This window comes from Cyprinus carpio, unplaced genomic scaffold (assembly GCF_018340385.1).
Source record: "Cyprinus carpio isolate SPL01 unplaced genomic scaffold, ASM1834038v1 S000006671, whole genome shotgun sequence".
Lineage (NCBI taxonomy): Eukaryota > Metazoa > Chordata > Actinopteri > Cypriniformes > Cyprinidae > Cyprinus > Cyprinus carpio.
Window position 1 is genome coordinate 57,501 of NW_024879291.1, and position 15,853 is coordinate 73,353.

The window sequence follows — 15,853 nt, forward strand, 5'->3', positions numbered from 1 at the left end:
AGCAGACAGGAGACCTGCTCCTGAGACAGTGTGAGGGATCGACAGCGCTGCGTCCTCAACAGCGGGATCGGAACAAAAAAAAAACAGAAAAAAAACAATTAATAATAATTACATCAACAAAAACAAACAAACAAACACTCTGAAAATGCTCTTGACTTTACTGAGATTCATTAGCAAAGGTGGACAGCAAGGTTCAAGGTTCATTTATTCATAAAGCACAGACTGACCAAAGTGCTGTACATAAAAAAAATCTAACCATAGACACATAAATAGAAATAAAACATATAAATTAAAAAAGACCAAAAGGAATGACAGATAAGCATTCTGAAGACACAACATCTTTTACTCTGCTGCTGTACTTCAGTTCATTAGTTCAGTATTTTAATTCTGGGAAATATTTCCTACACTAAATTCCATGTCAGGAGTGTAAAAAGGTAAAGAGAAATTCAACTTAAGTTAAAGTTAAAGTACTGTGTCTTTTTATGTAAAGTCAAATCTAATCAAACATTCATTGAGTGAAAGCAAAAAGAGTACATTAAATTATATTGAAGCATTTAATAACATAGTGTATTCATGAGGTGCTCGTTCACATTTAAAAAATGCTTCTACAAACAATTCCTCTGCAGATATGGCCTTGTTTAGGGGTCTGAAGGACATCTGACTGCTAAGCAGTGATTGTGTTTTTCAGCAATACAGAAGGGTCTAAATCCACAAATCTCTGTAACTAACTACTGAACGCTGAAACACTGTTTTCTCAGTGGTGTTGTGGAAACACATCTGTCACTACCGAGCCCAAAACAACAAAACTCCTCAGAAGAGACTAAAGAGAGCCAAGGAGGAAACATTATATGAGCAAACGGAAGAGAAACAATGAGATCTGATCATCTGACCGTCAGAAACACACTGAGAAACCAGAGGAGCTTTGAAACCTGCAGCTGTGATCAATCAGCGACCTCATTGGTCGAGGATCAGTGGGCGGAGACTACATCAGTCAATCAATGAGTGCTCGAGCGTTCTCATTGGTGGAGGGTCAGTGGGCGGAGACTACATCAGTCAATCAATGAGTGCTCGAGCATTCTCATTGGTCGAGGATCAGTGGGCGGAGACTACATCAGTCAATCAATGAGTGCTCGAGCGTTCTCATTGGTGGGGGGTCAAAGGGCGGAGACTACATCAGTCAATCAATGATTGCCGGATCCAAAACAGCAATTAAAAGGCGCTGTGACCAACACTGAAAATACAAATTAAGTTTTCCCGGAACATTCAATGACGTCACTAAACGTCGATGCCACAATTGTAAGAGAGCATCTTTCACAAGTTTCTGCATTAACCTAACTAGAGCACAGCTTCAAACCCTGGGTCAAAAATGGGTTGCCAAGATGATTTTAGGAAAATGTATATTTATATACACACACACCACATATTCGCAACTTAAACTTGACATCGCGGTCTGTTCATTATCAAAATAAAATACAGTCAACCAAAAATATAAAAGGTTACACTGCATCCATAATGCATGTCTTGCAAAATTACCATGACCTACATTAACCCGAGAAAAATAAGAATTAAAATGTACTGGAGCCCTATAATTAATGATTTTATGTACCAATTTAAATTTCTGTAATATGAATCTTCTTTCAATTGGTAACCAGCTAAGCTGTTGAAAGTGTGTATTATCCAAATGGCTAAAACAATGCAATCCTAAAACTAATCTTATCAATTTATTCTGTGATTTTTGTAACTTTATCATCCAAGTTCTGGATAAATCAGTCATCCACGAACAATATGCATAATCAAAATGGCACTGAACTAAGCCTTTAGCAAGTACCATTAAGCTATCTCTATCCAAAAAACAGCATATCTAGCTATAAACTTAATTCTAGCATTCACTTTTCCAAATACTTTCCTGGCAATACTAGCCCCACTTAAATTATTATCCAGAACACATTCAAGATAATTGACCTATGTTTTAATAGTTAGTTCATAACCATCAACTTTGACAACCAAATCATACTCTTTACTCAATTTATACCTGGACCCAAAAAGAATAGATTCTGTTTTTCCTAAATGTAATAAAAGCTTATTTTCCAACAGCCAATCCTTCACCTTAACTAACTTTAACTAACTAACTTAACTTAACTAACTTAACTAACCTTAACTTTTCTTGAATTTTATTAGTCTCCTTCTCAGAAGCTAATAAAGCAGCATATAAGCATATCTTCGGCATATAAGAACATATTACACTCACAAGCAGCCTGGATATCATTGATATATAATAAAAACAAAAGGGGACCTAATACACTGCCCTGTGGGACTCCGCTGTAAACAGTTTTAATCTTAGAAAGCATCCCTCCAGCTTCAACTGCTCATGTGAAAAGGATATTTCTCTTGATATACGAATGCACATGAAGTGTAAAGCCTCTACATTATAAATAATAGTTTCATTCAAATACATTGCGAATATAGAAACATTAGGATTTGTGCCGAATGAGAGGTACGTGAGCCCAATTAACACCTGGTACTTTAGTTTCACTTTGGTTTGGTTTCTTTAAGTTTATATATATTTTTTTCAATCTTGTTCTTCTGAATACCGTTACATTTCTATGATTTGTTTTGGAGTGAGCTATACTAATCTATGGCTATGTTTAGAGTTTATAATGTTTATACATTAAAATACTTCACTTTATATGGTATTATTTCTGGTATTATTACACTCTCTCGAAACGTTCTGCTGCTCACAAAACAATAAGCAGTAAGCACCAATCAATGAGAGTGAGTTTGAACTTAAGAAAGCTGACTGGTCATGGTCAAAAATATGTTGAGGACCAATACATAACCTCCAAATACATAAACCTGTGCTCGCTCTCATATGCACGTACACACTGTCACGATCTAATGCCAGATCCTTAAAAACAATTACCGGAATGCAAAAATCCAAAATCTGACATTTTCCGGAACAGGATCCGGCTCAAATTAAACACTGGTGGCGGCTGAATGTAAGGAAACTAGATAAACTCAGAGAACGAGAGCGTAATCAAGACTCTTGCTGGCAAAACAGCCCAGCAGGAAACTCTGAACAAAAAATGGCAATTAACCGAAAGAGACCAAAAAAAAAAAAAACAGAGAAAGATAGATGTAGAGATTAAATAGCATTTGACAAAGTGAAATAGAGAATGAATAGAGAAGACGAGTTAGATGAACAGAGCAGGTCTCACTGAGGTCCTGTACCTGTGTGAGGAGGCGCGGTGCTCTCAGTGCCAGCTGTGCCATCGCTGGAAGCAGCTCTCCAAACATCTGCTGAGCTTCAGACGCCTGCAGACCCTGCACACACACACACACACACACACACACAGAGCATTAGGTGTCATTAGTCTGGGATCATCTGGGACAGACAGACTTTCTGTTGAACGAGAGTCATGGAGCAAACAAACACACGTTAAACACGTGAAGAATCTCTTATAAATCGCTCACAGATCCTGATCTCTGATGTCTGTCTCCTCACTGATTCCCAGTCACACACATCTCATTTTAGACAAAAAACTACGTGAAGCCAGAAAGTACAAAAGCTCAGCACAAACATAATTGAATTGAGATGCATTCTGTGGTCTAGTGTAAGTTCAGTAATCAGTCTGTTCCACAGCAGAGCGCAGATAAACGCTCCCTTCCCATGACCTTCTGCATCTCAGAGCACGTTTTGTTGTGTCCTGTTGATTCTAGTTCATGCCCCTTAAACACTAGAGAATCAAACAAAGATGAAGAAAGACACTGTTGGTCAATCAGGAGAGAAAGTATTTTTATTTCCGATCAGAAACGTATCTTTCCTGCTCTGCAGAAACAAACCCCTCATCTGCATTTTTATTCTCATTTACAGACGAACCATGACAAGCTCAAATTCATTTTGTCAAGATGGACCTTCAGAGCTTTTACAGTTTGACACTAACGAGCAGAAGAAATGCAGGCCCTCTTCAAAGCTGTCCGACCAAACGATCAGACAACAGGAAAACAAACACCCGTAAAATCACTCCGGCAGCGGGTCCATCAATTTCCAGACTCAAACGGCCCAATCAGCAGTTTATGGCACACACACACACACACACACACACACACACACACACACACAGTCACACACACACACACACACACACACACACACACACACACACACACACACACACACACACACACACACACACAGTCACACACACACACACACACACACACACACACGCACACGCACACGTACACACGTGCACACACACACGCACAGTCACACACACACACGTGCACACGCAAACACACACACACACACACACACACACACAGCGTCAGTCTATCATAGATGATAGTTCCTCCACTCTTATTTACGATGGCAGTGTCAGGATGATCAATCTAAAGGGCAATTTCATCAAATTCTCTGAGGTTTCTCATCTGATTAAATCACGTCCTGAAAAAAATGCAGATGAGGACGGGTGTCCTCAAACGGGTCCAGCTCGGACACATTTGTACAACAACAAGAAAAGAAGAGCCGAGGAAGGTCATAAATAAGGGTGATATCGTAAAACCGCAGGACAGCAGCCAGCTGAGACTTCAAATCAACAAAACACACACAATCTACACAACATCTGACACACAGCAGATCCTTCACTATCTGGAGTCACCAGGAATCGTTTATTCTGTCATCAGTTCTGTTCATAATGCTGCTGAGTCTGCCTGCAGCAATTAACATGCTGTAAAGTGCGTCTGATTCTCTGCGATGTTCAGAGAGAAAACAAACAATCAGACGCTGTCAATCAAACACACATGGCCCCGCCCTCTCCTCCCATCCATCAAACTGAACCTGTCAATCAAAATATATCACGTCTTCACAATCGCTGTCTAAGGCAAAACATTCCTTTCATAAAACATCTGAGTAAAGAAACTCTTGTTACTGCACAAACAAACATCATTAATGAACCGCCGCTGAGGTTAGTTCACCCAAAAATGAAAATTAGGCCATAAATTACTCACCCTCAAGTCATCCTAGGTGTATATGACTTTATTCTTTCAGACGAATCCAGTCGGAGTTATATTAAAAATTGTCTTTGATCTTTCAAGCGGTTTCATGTCACTCAGCTGGTGTTGCAGTGCTCAGTCTAAAAGAAGGCTTTCTGTTGTGAATCGATGCGTTTTTTTGTGAGAAAAATATCCATATTCAAAACGTAATAATCACTTTAGTCTAGCTTGCGCTCACTGTTGTACACGGAAGCAGTTCTGGGGGAACGACGTATGAGGTCAGCTTTGCTCAAGCGACGCTCAGATGTGACACACGCGAAAACACAGCGGAGAGATCAAAAAACAACAGCCACTAATTAGAAGTACAAAACGAGGATTTGTAAAGAAGAATGTTTTTTTTATGGATGGGCGCTTTTCATTTAACTTCTTTTACACAGAAGCACAGCAACACCCGCTGAGTGACATGAAACAGCTTGAAAGATCAAAGACAATTTTTAATATAACTCCGACTGGATTCGTCTGAAAGAAGAAAGTCATATACACTTAGAATTTATGGGCTAATTTTCATTTTTGGGTGAACTAACCCTTTAAGGTTAACCAATGAAAATGCAAACACAATAACGAATATAAACTAAAGGAGGAGGACAGACCGCATGATATTTATCAGATTCTGACAGCACAGCCATCCTTCGCTTGTAAGAGCTCAAATTGGCTTCATGTTTTTTTCACTGCTGTCTTTCCTTTGACATCTGAAGATTTCCTCTTTTTAAGAGGTTAATAGAAAGAATATTTTGATTTAAAATAAAGTTCACTGGTCTCTGAAAATATACAGTAGTGACTCTCAGAACTCTAATTTACTGAAACTAATCAGCACAATATTGACATGAGCTCATTAGCATATGCCCGCCCACAGTCAGCTGTCAGCGACGCCTATCGAGTGATCAGGTGATGTATTAAAGTGGAAGCAGGACAGATACTAGTATCCCTGAGCATCAATTTAAATGAAATTCATTTCTAAAGGTCAGAGACGGTGGAAAACGGTCATGAAAAACCACATTACTTCTTCAATTTGACTGTCAATTCAAAAACATTTTAAATGAACCTTTGCAAAATATAATCATTAACATATATTTTATGAATTATTTAACTTGTTTTCCGAAGGATATTATCAGTATTATCTACACTTAAGAATCTCCATCCAATTCACTATATGTAAAAAACTGTATGTACAATACAGTATAAATTTTGAGGTAAAAATCCAGGGAGTGAATTTGTGAAATCTGAACCCTGTGGGATTTATTTAATGACAGTGAGTTTAAAACATGAACACAGCAGTTACTGAAGGGAAACAAATGCAAGTGATGCATAAAACCATAAAACTCTGTAAAACTTCATTTTCTCTCTTCTAAATCACATTTCCATGTCAAAAATAAAAAACATATGGTAATTTGATGTATGGTTATGAAACGATTAAAGCACATATTCCAACATTACATTCATTAAGTGCATGAGTGGCTCGATTAAAGAGATAAAGCAGAAACCTGCATGTGCCACAAAGCTTCTGAACTTCCTGTTCTTCTTCCTGTTGTGTTAGTATTGATTTCTCTGCAATATTTCTGCATTGCCTGTTTGGGTTAATTAATTAAAAGTATTGATTGATGGGTCGTAACAGTTCAAAGGAAAACAAAGTGATTATGACAACTTGTCCCATAAATAACATCAAATCAATAACGAGATGCTCATATTTAGTGATGCTAGGGAGGAGAGTCACATGACTGAAGACGGAGTAATGAACGTGTTCACACTGAATCACCAATAACTGTCCAAATGAGTTTAATTAGGACGCAGTGCTTCATTAACAGGGAGCACTAACTGAACAGTGTGTGTGTGTGCGTGTGTGTGTGTGTGTGTGTGTCTGTCTGTGTGTTTGTGTGTCTATGTAAGTGTGTGTGTGTCTGTATAAGTGTGTGTGTGTGTGTGTGTTAGAGTGTGTGTCTGTGTAAGTGTGTACATGTGTGTGTGTGTGTGTGTGTCTGTCTGTGTGTCTGTGTAAGTGTGTGTGTGTGTGTGTGTGTGTGTGTGTGTGTGTGTGTGTGTGTGTGTGTGTGTGTGTGTCTGTGTAAGTGTGTGCGTGTCTGTATAAGTGTGTGTGTGTGTGTGTGAGTGTGTGTGTGTAAGTCTGTGTGTGTGTGTGTGTGTGTGTGTGTGTGTGTGTGTGTGTGTCTGTCTGTGTTTGTTTGTGTGAGTGTGTGTCTGTGTAAGTCTGTGTGTGTGTGTGTGTCTGTCTGGTGTTTGTTTGTGTGAGTGTGTGTCTGTGTAAGTCTGTGTGTGTTTGTGTGTGTGTGTCTGTCTGTGTCTGTTTGTGTGAGTGTGTGTCTGTGTAAGTCTGTGTGTGTGTGTGTGTGTGTCTGTCTGTGTTTGTTTGTGTGAGTGTGTGTCTGTGTAAGTCTGTGTGTGTGTGTGTCTGTCTGTGTTTGTTTGTGTGAGTGTGTGTCTGTGTAAGTCTGTGTGTGTGTGTCTGTGTGTGTGAGTGTGTGTCTGTGTAAGTCTGTGTGTGTGAGTGTGTGTCTGTGTAAGTCTGTGTGTGTGTGTGTGTGTGTGTGTGTGTGTGTGTGTGTGTGTGTGTCTGTCTGTCTGTGTTTGTTTGTGTGAGTGTGTGTGTGTGTAAGTCTGTGTATGTGTGTGTGTGTGTGTGTGTGTGTGTGTGTGTGTGTGTGTAAGCCTGTGTGTGTGTGTGTGTGTGTGTGTGTGTGTGTGTGTGTGTGTGTGTGTGTGTGTCTGTCTGACTGTGTCTGTTTGTGTGAGTGTGTGTCTGTGTAAGTCTGTGTGTGTGTGTGTGTCTGTCTGTGTTTGTTTGTGTGAGTGTGTGTCTGTGTAAGTCTGTGTATGTGTGTGTGTGTGTGTGTGTGTGTGTGTGTGTGTGTGTGTGTGTCTTTACCTTACAGTACACATGCAGTGCTGTGAAGTTCCATCCCTTCGCTTTGCCCGTATTATATTTCAATATGGCATCCTAGAGAGTAATACATATATTTAAAAAAACAGTTCAATTATTGAAATAAATGTCAGAATAAGCAGCAGCTGTATTTTCTGTCTAATGATCTGCAGTGAGTTTGGCTTTCGTTCCTCATACACTGATGTTTGCTGCCATCAGCTGGACAAAATGGAAACTTTCATTCATCACTGACCTTAATGAAGTCAAGACATAGACTTCCACTGAATAACCCAAAACTTTTAGCATTTTTAGAATTTATATTAAAAAGTTTGAATCATTTTTTCAGAATCTGTGTCTCCAAAGAAACATTGTGTCATATTTAATTCATTTCTGAGAGCACCCCAAATTATACCTTTTTATGTACACACACTGACACAGAATGAACACACACACATCAAGCAGTTGTGTGTGTAATTCATAAGAAGAGAGCAGTGAGATCACCTTCACATCATGAGCAGAGCTGAACGGGACACTCAGCGCTTTATGAATCAAATCCCATCGGCTCTGGACCGTCTGGAAACATTCAAACAAACATCATCACACAAATAATTCAGCTGATAACACTTCCTGTTAGTACTGAAACATCACGGCCCTGTGACTCCTCTGTGAGAGAGTGTGTTTTAATGGTGTGTGTGTGTGTGTGTCAGTGTGTGTGTGTATCAATGTGTGTGTGTGTTTGTATCAGTGTGTGTGTGTGTATCAGTGTGTGTGTGTGTGTGTGTGTGTGTGTGTGTGTGTGTGTGTGTGAGTGAGTGTGTGTGTATCAGTGTGTGTGTGTGTGTGTATCAGTGTGAGTGTGTGTGTGTGTGAGTGTGTGTGTGTGTGTGTGTGTGTATCAGTGTGAGTGAGTGAGTGTGTGTGAGTGAGTGAGTGTGTGTGAGTGAGTGTGTGTGTGTGTATCAGGGTTTGTGTATCAGTGTGTGTGTGTGTGTGTGTGTGTGTATCAGTGTGAGTGAGTGTGTGTGAGTGAGTGAGTGAGTGTGTGTGTGAGTGTGTGTGTGTGTGTGTGTGTGTGTGTGTGTGTGTAAGTCTGACCGTTCGGTCCGCAGGGAACAGGTTGTGTTCGGAGCAGGGTAGTTTCACGTGTGTGTCGTCCCAGCGGTCCTGCAGCTGATGTGGAGACGGATACGGCTCTGGAACTTCACCGGGCCGCAGCAGATCAGTCTGAGAACAAATACAGACCTTCAGATGTCTTCAGCCTTGAATCACAGAAATACTAGCACTTCTATAATAACATTTGTAAATAATAATAAATTGTGCAGTTAATATCACAATAACTGTGCAGCACCTGAGATTTACACACATTCACGGGAAGCTGATCATATCTACTTTATCTGTTGCTTTTCTCCTTTTGTTGGTTTTCACTTTGTTTAATAATTGTCAACTAAGATTTTTCCAGGTGTTTGTCCCTTTCATTAAAGGTGTTTCATTCATTCATTAGTGATATTTCATAACTGTTAAGCTCTGATTTACAAATATTTTCCATTTAGGAAAGCACTGACACTCGCAGGAGCGCAGCTCTGATGTTCGGGTCTGACACTCACCCGGATCAGGACCGTGTGGCTGTCGGTGGGTTTTAGGGCAGGTAACGGGCCACTGCACGCCGGCGCCCTCCTCAGGTCACCGACAGGAACACCCAGCCCGGTGACGTCACCGCTGAACGCCTTCCCATCAGCCCCTGCTGCAGCCGCTGCCCTGTAACGAGTTAATCTGGGATGAGGAGGAAATCCAGTCACATCCTCAGATTGACTGTAAAGGTGCTGTAAGCACTGCACATGTTTTAATAAATAATGTCCGGCAGCCTATTTTCAGTTTGAGTGTGATACTTTTGCTGGTTTGACAGTGGATCTCCTAGTCTGACCAACAAAACACACACAAATAAACAATCAAACCACCAAACAACCTAATAAAAAACCAAAAACCCCACACAAAACCACCAAAACAAATAAAAAACATATAAATTTCTTAACACCCCAAGGAGGCTCCTCAGGTGTACTTTCTCAGTCACACCTGTCAGGTGTTTGGAAAATGTGCCTGACATTAGCAATGGCCTACAGCAGCTTTAACTCACGCTGAAGATCTGCGAAAACCTCTGAGAAATGAGCAGTTCCTCTGACTGTACTTGATCCTCCACCTCTTCATCATCCCACAGAACTCAGTCATGTTCTGCAACAACATCAGCACAGTCGTCCTGACCAGACCTGAGCACTAAAGCTGACTCTGAAAGGGCTATAGAGACTAAATATGTGCATTATATTATAGTGTTTTCTCGTGTGTAGCTTCTATAACAGATACGAACCGCAGCGGCTCTCAGGAGCGCGAGAGGACAGCAGAAGAGGAACAGCGCGAGCGAACCCGGCCACTGATTCACATCCATTCACTCGAACCTCTCTGAACGGAACAACGAACCAAAGTTTCAGAGTGACAGAAATCACTTTCGTTTTCTTCACTTCCACTTTCCGCATCAGAGCAGATCTGAGATCAGTCAGGTTCTGCCCATATTAACGCTGAACAGCAGGTGATTACATTTCCAGGATGTTTAAGTTCAGAGGACACTTTTGTATCAATCTAATCAGCAAAGTCTGAATCTTTTAATAGTTGCCACGGATACAGAAATAGAAACAGACAACTAAGTTTTCCATAAACCACAGTCACTCTAGCACTGTTATCACAAAAGTATAATTATTAGGCCTTAAACTATATAAACATGCAAATGTGGCTTTTTAGCGGCTCGGGGCGTTACCAGACTCGTCATGGCTCATGAATATTAATTACGTAACGTGCCTGTGGGCACACCCGATTCGCGTTGAGCGCATGCGCATTCACCGTCACAGCAGCTGGATGGACGCATCTTTTTCTAAAAAAATATATTGCGTTGCCCACCTTCTGCACGCGCCTTTCCCTGGAGCTTCGGTGAAGAAGTTGGTGATTTTGCGCGTGCCTGTGTTCGCGGCAGCATCTGAGACCAGAGCGGAACCGGTTCGTCTGGGTTCGGTCACGGAACTCTTCTCCGAGGTTAACGTGCTCTCCGGACACTTCTGCTTCCGTGAATCCTCAGGTTCGGTATGATGATGATGATGATGAGGGCTGCTCTTCAGCAGCCAGCTGTCCAGAGTCCCGCTGCTCATCGCTCGGTTCTTCTGGAGTTTCGCTGAACCTTCAGGATGATCCGAGCACGGAGGAGCTGGTTTCTGTGTTTTTTCTGCATCTTCAGTCCTGTTTAATAGAAATCATATGATCAATCGCCAGTAGTTTCAACATACTCCATAAACTGAGCTGATTTTACCGGTGATGCAGTGATTGGGAGTCCGGCAGCCTCCGGCGCTTGCTGAGCGGCTCGCAGTCTGACATCACTGACACCTTCACGCGCTTCTCTCTGTTATGAAGATCAGTACACCGTAATATAATGCACGGGTGAGGATCGCGTTTATGAACGCACAACAGATAATAACACTGCAAACGACGATCACGTGTTCAAGTTACTATTTTACTGCAGTCTCCGCGTTACTGGATCGATTTCCCAGTTTAAGTTTTAACGGAGAGTTCAGCGCGGGTGCTAAAGTGCACGAATCACACTTCCTGTTTTCATGACGTACAACTCCAGTAGCCAATGAGCGACCATTATTCGGCGAGTGGGCGGGGTCTGTGGGTTCATCTGAAGCGCAGGTCAGAAGCTCGTGACGTCGGCTGAACGCGCTCGGTCTCCGAATGTCTCCCGGTGCCGCGTGTCTCTGCGTTCTGTGCGGGTTACCGGCGGCCGGGAAGTCCCGCCTGGCGCGGGAGCTGCGGGGTCGCGCACAGACGCGTGGATGGAGGACGCTTCTCGTGACGTATGACGAGCTGATACCGGCGCGCGACTGGCAGGAGGTTTGTCTTTTATCTTTTTATAAACATGTTATTGTGTCTCTATTTACAGTGTGCTGTGATGCTGGATATCAGCCAATCCATGTGAAGACTGTGTGTGTGTGTGTGCGCGTGAGAGAGAGTGTGTGTGTGTGTGTGTGTGTGTGTGTGTGTGTGTGTGTGTGTGTGTGTGTGTGCGAAATTTCAGATGAGCGAGAGAGAGAGTGTGTGTGTGTGTGTGTGAGTGAGAGAGAGAAAGAGTGTGTGTGAGAGAGAGTGTGTGTGTGTGTGTGTGTGTGTGTGTGTGTGTGTTTCACTTGGTTTGTGAGGACAGGTATGTATAATGACATTGGTATTACAATGTAAATCATGTCCTCATAGAGCAAATGACATAAAACATACAATTTTTTTAAAATACCAATAAGGTGTGTGTGTGTGCATGTGTGTGCACTTATTGTAACTTTCAGCTTTCTCTCTTTCTTTCATTTATTTATAAAGCACATTTTAAAACAACCAAGCGTTGACCAAAGTGCTGTACATAGTTAATAGTATAAAATACACAAAGTTTTTCCCAGCATATATTTCTCAAATAAATAAGATTTAAGCATTGATTTAAAAACAAAGAAGGTGCTGTTCGAGAGGCGACAGGGAGTCTGTTCCAAAGTGTTGACAACAGCTCGGTCACCACGATGTTTCAGTCTGGACCTAGAAAATTTGTAAGCCATGACTTGAACCCAACTGATAACTGAACCTAACAGCCAGTGATCACTATGCCTGAAAAACTGCAGATTTTACATTTTGTTAATAAGTTGATTCCAATGGGATAAAATATCATCCCACATAATAAATACTGATTATAAAATCAGGCTTTTCCCATCAGAAGCAGTGAGTTCAGCAGAATATGGATGAGAGTCATTGATTTGTTGGCGGGCGGATCTTTTGTGCTGTTCTGCCTCTGCTGTAGGCATGAGCTGCAGTGTTTGTGAACGCTAGGATTGGTCTGTTGATCTGAGCATATCAATACTGGCAAAAAACTGGCATGAAGAGGCTTTATGACCACATGATCAGTAATAATTGTTCCTGAATCACTCTGTTAGGGTTAGTTCACACAGATTGTGTTCTTGTTCAAAAACAGTTAGCAAAGGAACGAAACAGAAGTTGAATTGTTTTCATATGATATCTCTTGCAACATTTTTTAATATTGTGTCTAGATACCTGTGGTCTGTTGTGTTTGTGTGAACGGCCCATCACACACTGCCTGCCTTTAATCTACAGCACTTGTGTGTTTTGTTTTTCAGTCTGAATGGAAGCAGCAGAGGAAGACGGTTCTGATGTGTCTGGAGAGATTCCTTCATCAGACTCTCTCTGGTCAGACTCACACACTCTCCGGTCAGACTCAGACTCACACACTCTCCGGTCAGACTCACACGCTCTCCGGTCAGACTCAGACTCACACACTCTCCGGTCAGACTCAGACTCACACACTCTCCGGTCAGACTCACACACTCTCCGGTCAGACTCACACACTCTCCGGTCAGACTCAGACTCACACACTCTCCGGTCAGACTCAGACACTCTCCGGTCAGACTCAGACTCACACACTCTCCGGTCAGACTCAGACTCACACACTCTCCGGTCAGACTCACACACTCTCCGGTCAGACTCACACACTCTCCGGTCAGACTCACACACTCTCCGGTCAGACTCAGACTCACACACTCTCCGGTCAGACTCAGACTCACACACTCTCCGGTCAGACTCAGACTCACACACTCTCCGGTCAGACTCAGACTCACACGCTCTCCGGTCAGACTCAGACTCACACGCTCTCCGGTCAGACTCAGACTCACACGCTCTCCGGTCAGACTCAGACTCACACACTCTCCGGTCAGACTCACACACTCTCCGGTCAGACTCAGACTCACACACTCTCCGGTCAGACTCACACACTCTCCGGTCAGACTCACACACTCTCCGGTCAGACTCAGACTCACACGCTCTCCGGTCAGACTCAGACTCACACGCTCTCCGGTCAGACTCAGACTCACACACTCTCCGGTCAGACTCAGACTCACACACTCTCCGGTCAGACTCACACACTCTTTGATCAGACTCTGACTCTCTCTGAGGCTGATGGAGTCTGGATGCGGTTTGAGCAGATGCGGCAGCACCAGAGCGTCTCTCACACACACTCACAGCCGCTCATGGTTCTGCTGGACGATAACTTCTACTACCAGAGCATGAGATACCAGATCCAGCAGCTGGCCAGGAAGTGTATGTGCAGTTTCTGTGTTTCTGAGCTGAATCTTGTAAACAGTTCAAGCGCTGATGTTCTGATGGTGTTTGTTCTGGAGGACAGACGGCGTGGGTTTCTGTCAGGTGTTTCTCCAGTGTCCGCTGCACGTGTGTCTCCAGAGGAACCGGTGCAGATCTCAGCCTGTTCCTGATGACGTTCTGCTGCAGATGTGTGAGCGAATGGAGCCTCCGAACGAGATCAGAAACCCCTGGGAGCAGCAGAGCCTGACACTGGACAGCACAGACCGCATCGCAGACGGACACATGTAGGTCAAACACACACAGAGACATCCGTCTGACCTGCTGATGTGACGTTTGTGGTGTTTTTCTGCAGCTCAGATGATGTATGATAGTAAATCCATTCCTCTTTCTTTCTCTTGAAGACAGAAGCTGGTGGACATGCTGGCGTCTGCGCTGGAAAACCCTCTGAGCCCCGTCCAGGACGAGTCGCAGCAGAAGGTCGCAGTCGTTCAGGCTTTATTCACATAAATCAGATTCATCATAAGATCTGACCACAGCTTTGCTTTGCTGCATTTACACAAACAGTCACCATTAAACACAGTGAAGGATTCAGACGCAAAAACTCCTATCACACCAAGAATACACTCCACCCTAATGCAGCGGGAGAGAAATGTGATCCAGTCGTCCTCTCACTGATCTCCTGCCTCTCTCTCTCTCTCTCTCTCTCTCTCCCGCAGACGTCGAGCCATCCCCTCCGAGGTGAATCGTACATCTTCCTCCTCTCGTTCAGCCCCCCCTGGTCCAGTCTCTCTCTCCCACACACCTCTCTCTCTCTACCCTTCTCAGTCTATCTCTGTATCTCCTCCAACCTTCCGTCTCCTCCCCTCTCCTCCTCGTCTCCTCTCCTCTCCTCTCTCACCCCTCTCTTCGTCTCCCGCCATCCTCTCCTCTTCGCTGATCTTGCACCGTCTCCCACGGGGTCCTCACACTCTCCCCTCTCTCTCCTCCCATCTCGCATCATCCCGTCCTCCTCGGTCTCTCCTCTCCCCCTCTCTCTCTACTCTCCTCTCTCTCTCTTAAGGTCGCTCCCCTCTTCTCACCCCTCGGGATCATCCTCTCTCTCCTCCCCTGATCTCTCTCTCCTCTCCTCTCCTCTCTCGAGTCTCTCTCCATCTCTCCCCTCTCATCTCTTCCTCCTCTCTCATCCTCCTCCCTCCCCCTCTCGCTCCTCCCAACCGCTCTCCTCAGTCCCGATCACTCCTCCTCTCTCTCCCCCTCTCTCTCTCCCCTCTCCTCTCCTCCCTCTCTCTCGCTCCTCTCCTCCCCCTTCTCTCCTTCCTCCCCCGTCTTTCCTCCCACCCTCTTCTCCTCTCTCCCTCTTCTCTCCGCTCTACTTCTTTCTTTTTTTTTTTTTATGCTGTCCCCTCTTCTCCTCTCCTCTCTCCCCCCTTTCCTACACTTTCGCAAATCTTCCCCAAACTCTGTCACTTCATCCCCCTCTCTTCTCCTCTCCCTCCCTCCTCGTTTCCCCTCTCTCATCGCCACTTCTCCCCCCCCCCCCCCCTCTCTCGCTCCCTCTCCTCCCACTCGCTCTCTTCTTGCCCCTCATCGATCGCTGACCACCTCTCGTCCTCTCTCCATCTCACTCTCTCTCCGTCTCTCTCCTCCTCCTCCTCTCTCCTCCGTCTCCTCTCCTCTCTCGCGTCGTCCTCTCTCTCCCCTCCTCCCTCTCTCTCCGTGTCTCATCTCCCCCCTCCACTCTCCTCCCTC

At 43.8% G+C, this 15,853-nt stretch overlaps 2 protein-coding genes across 5 annotated transcripts in view; one reads left to right on the forward strand and one right to left on the reverse strand.

Annotated features, from left to right (window-relative positions):
- Window positions 1–11,551, reverse strand: part of LOC109073714 (poly(ADP-ribose) glycohydrolase-like) — a 17,768-nt gene extending 6,217 nt beyond the window's left edge. Inside the window, exons 1-8 of the mRNA XM_042755330.1 lie at window positions 11,271–11,551; window positions 10,868–11,200; window positions 9,529–9,679; window positions 9,020–9,148; window positions 8,426–8,497; window positions 7,931–8,002; window positions 3,229–3,321; window positions 1–71 (exon numbers count right to left, since the gene is read on the reverse strand). The exon at window positions 1–71 is cut by the window's left edge and continues 84 nt beyond it. Of these exons, the coding sequence (XP_042611264.1) occupies window positions 1–71; window positions 3,229–3,321; window positions 7,931–8,002; window positions 8,426–8,497; window positions 9,020–9,148; window positions 9,529–9,679; window positions 10,868–11,200; window positions 11,271–11,335 (986 nt within the window). The 5' untranslated portion in view covers window positions 11,336–11,551. The remainder of the gene's footprint in view (window positions 72–3,228; window positions 3,322–7,930; window positions 8,003–8,425; window positions 8,498–9,019; window positions 9,149–9,528; window positions 9,680–10,867; window positions 11,201–11,270) is intronic.
- On the forward strand, window positions 9,983–14,733 carry LOC109073713 (L-seryl-tRNA(Sec) kinase). Of its 4 annotated transcripts, none has more exons than XM_042755328.1 (4): window positions 9,983–10,502; window positions 13,126–14,101; window positions 14,187–14,388; window positions 14,506–14,712. In XM_042755328.1, exons 2-4 carry the CDS (start codon window positions 13,159–13,161, stop codon window positions 14,609–14,611), a joined length of 1,251 nt encoding a protein of 416 aa, XP_042611262.1. In that variant the 5' UTR covers window positions 9,983–10,502; window positions 13,126–13,158; the 3' UTR covers window positions 14,612–14,712. The 4 variants fall into 4 exon arrangements, with proteins under 4 accessions (XP_042611262.1, XP_042611260.1, XP_042611261.1 ...); XM_042755326.1 differs by lacking the exon at window positions 9,983–10,502 and adding an exon at window positions 11,512–11,851 and having other exon boundaries at window positions 14,506–14,733; XM_042755327.1 differs by lacking the exon at window positions 9,983–10,502 and adding an exon at window positions 11,512–11,851 and having other exon boundaries at window positions 14,510–14,688.
- The last annotated feature ends 1,120 nt before the right edge of the window (window positions 14,734–15,853 follow it).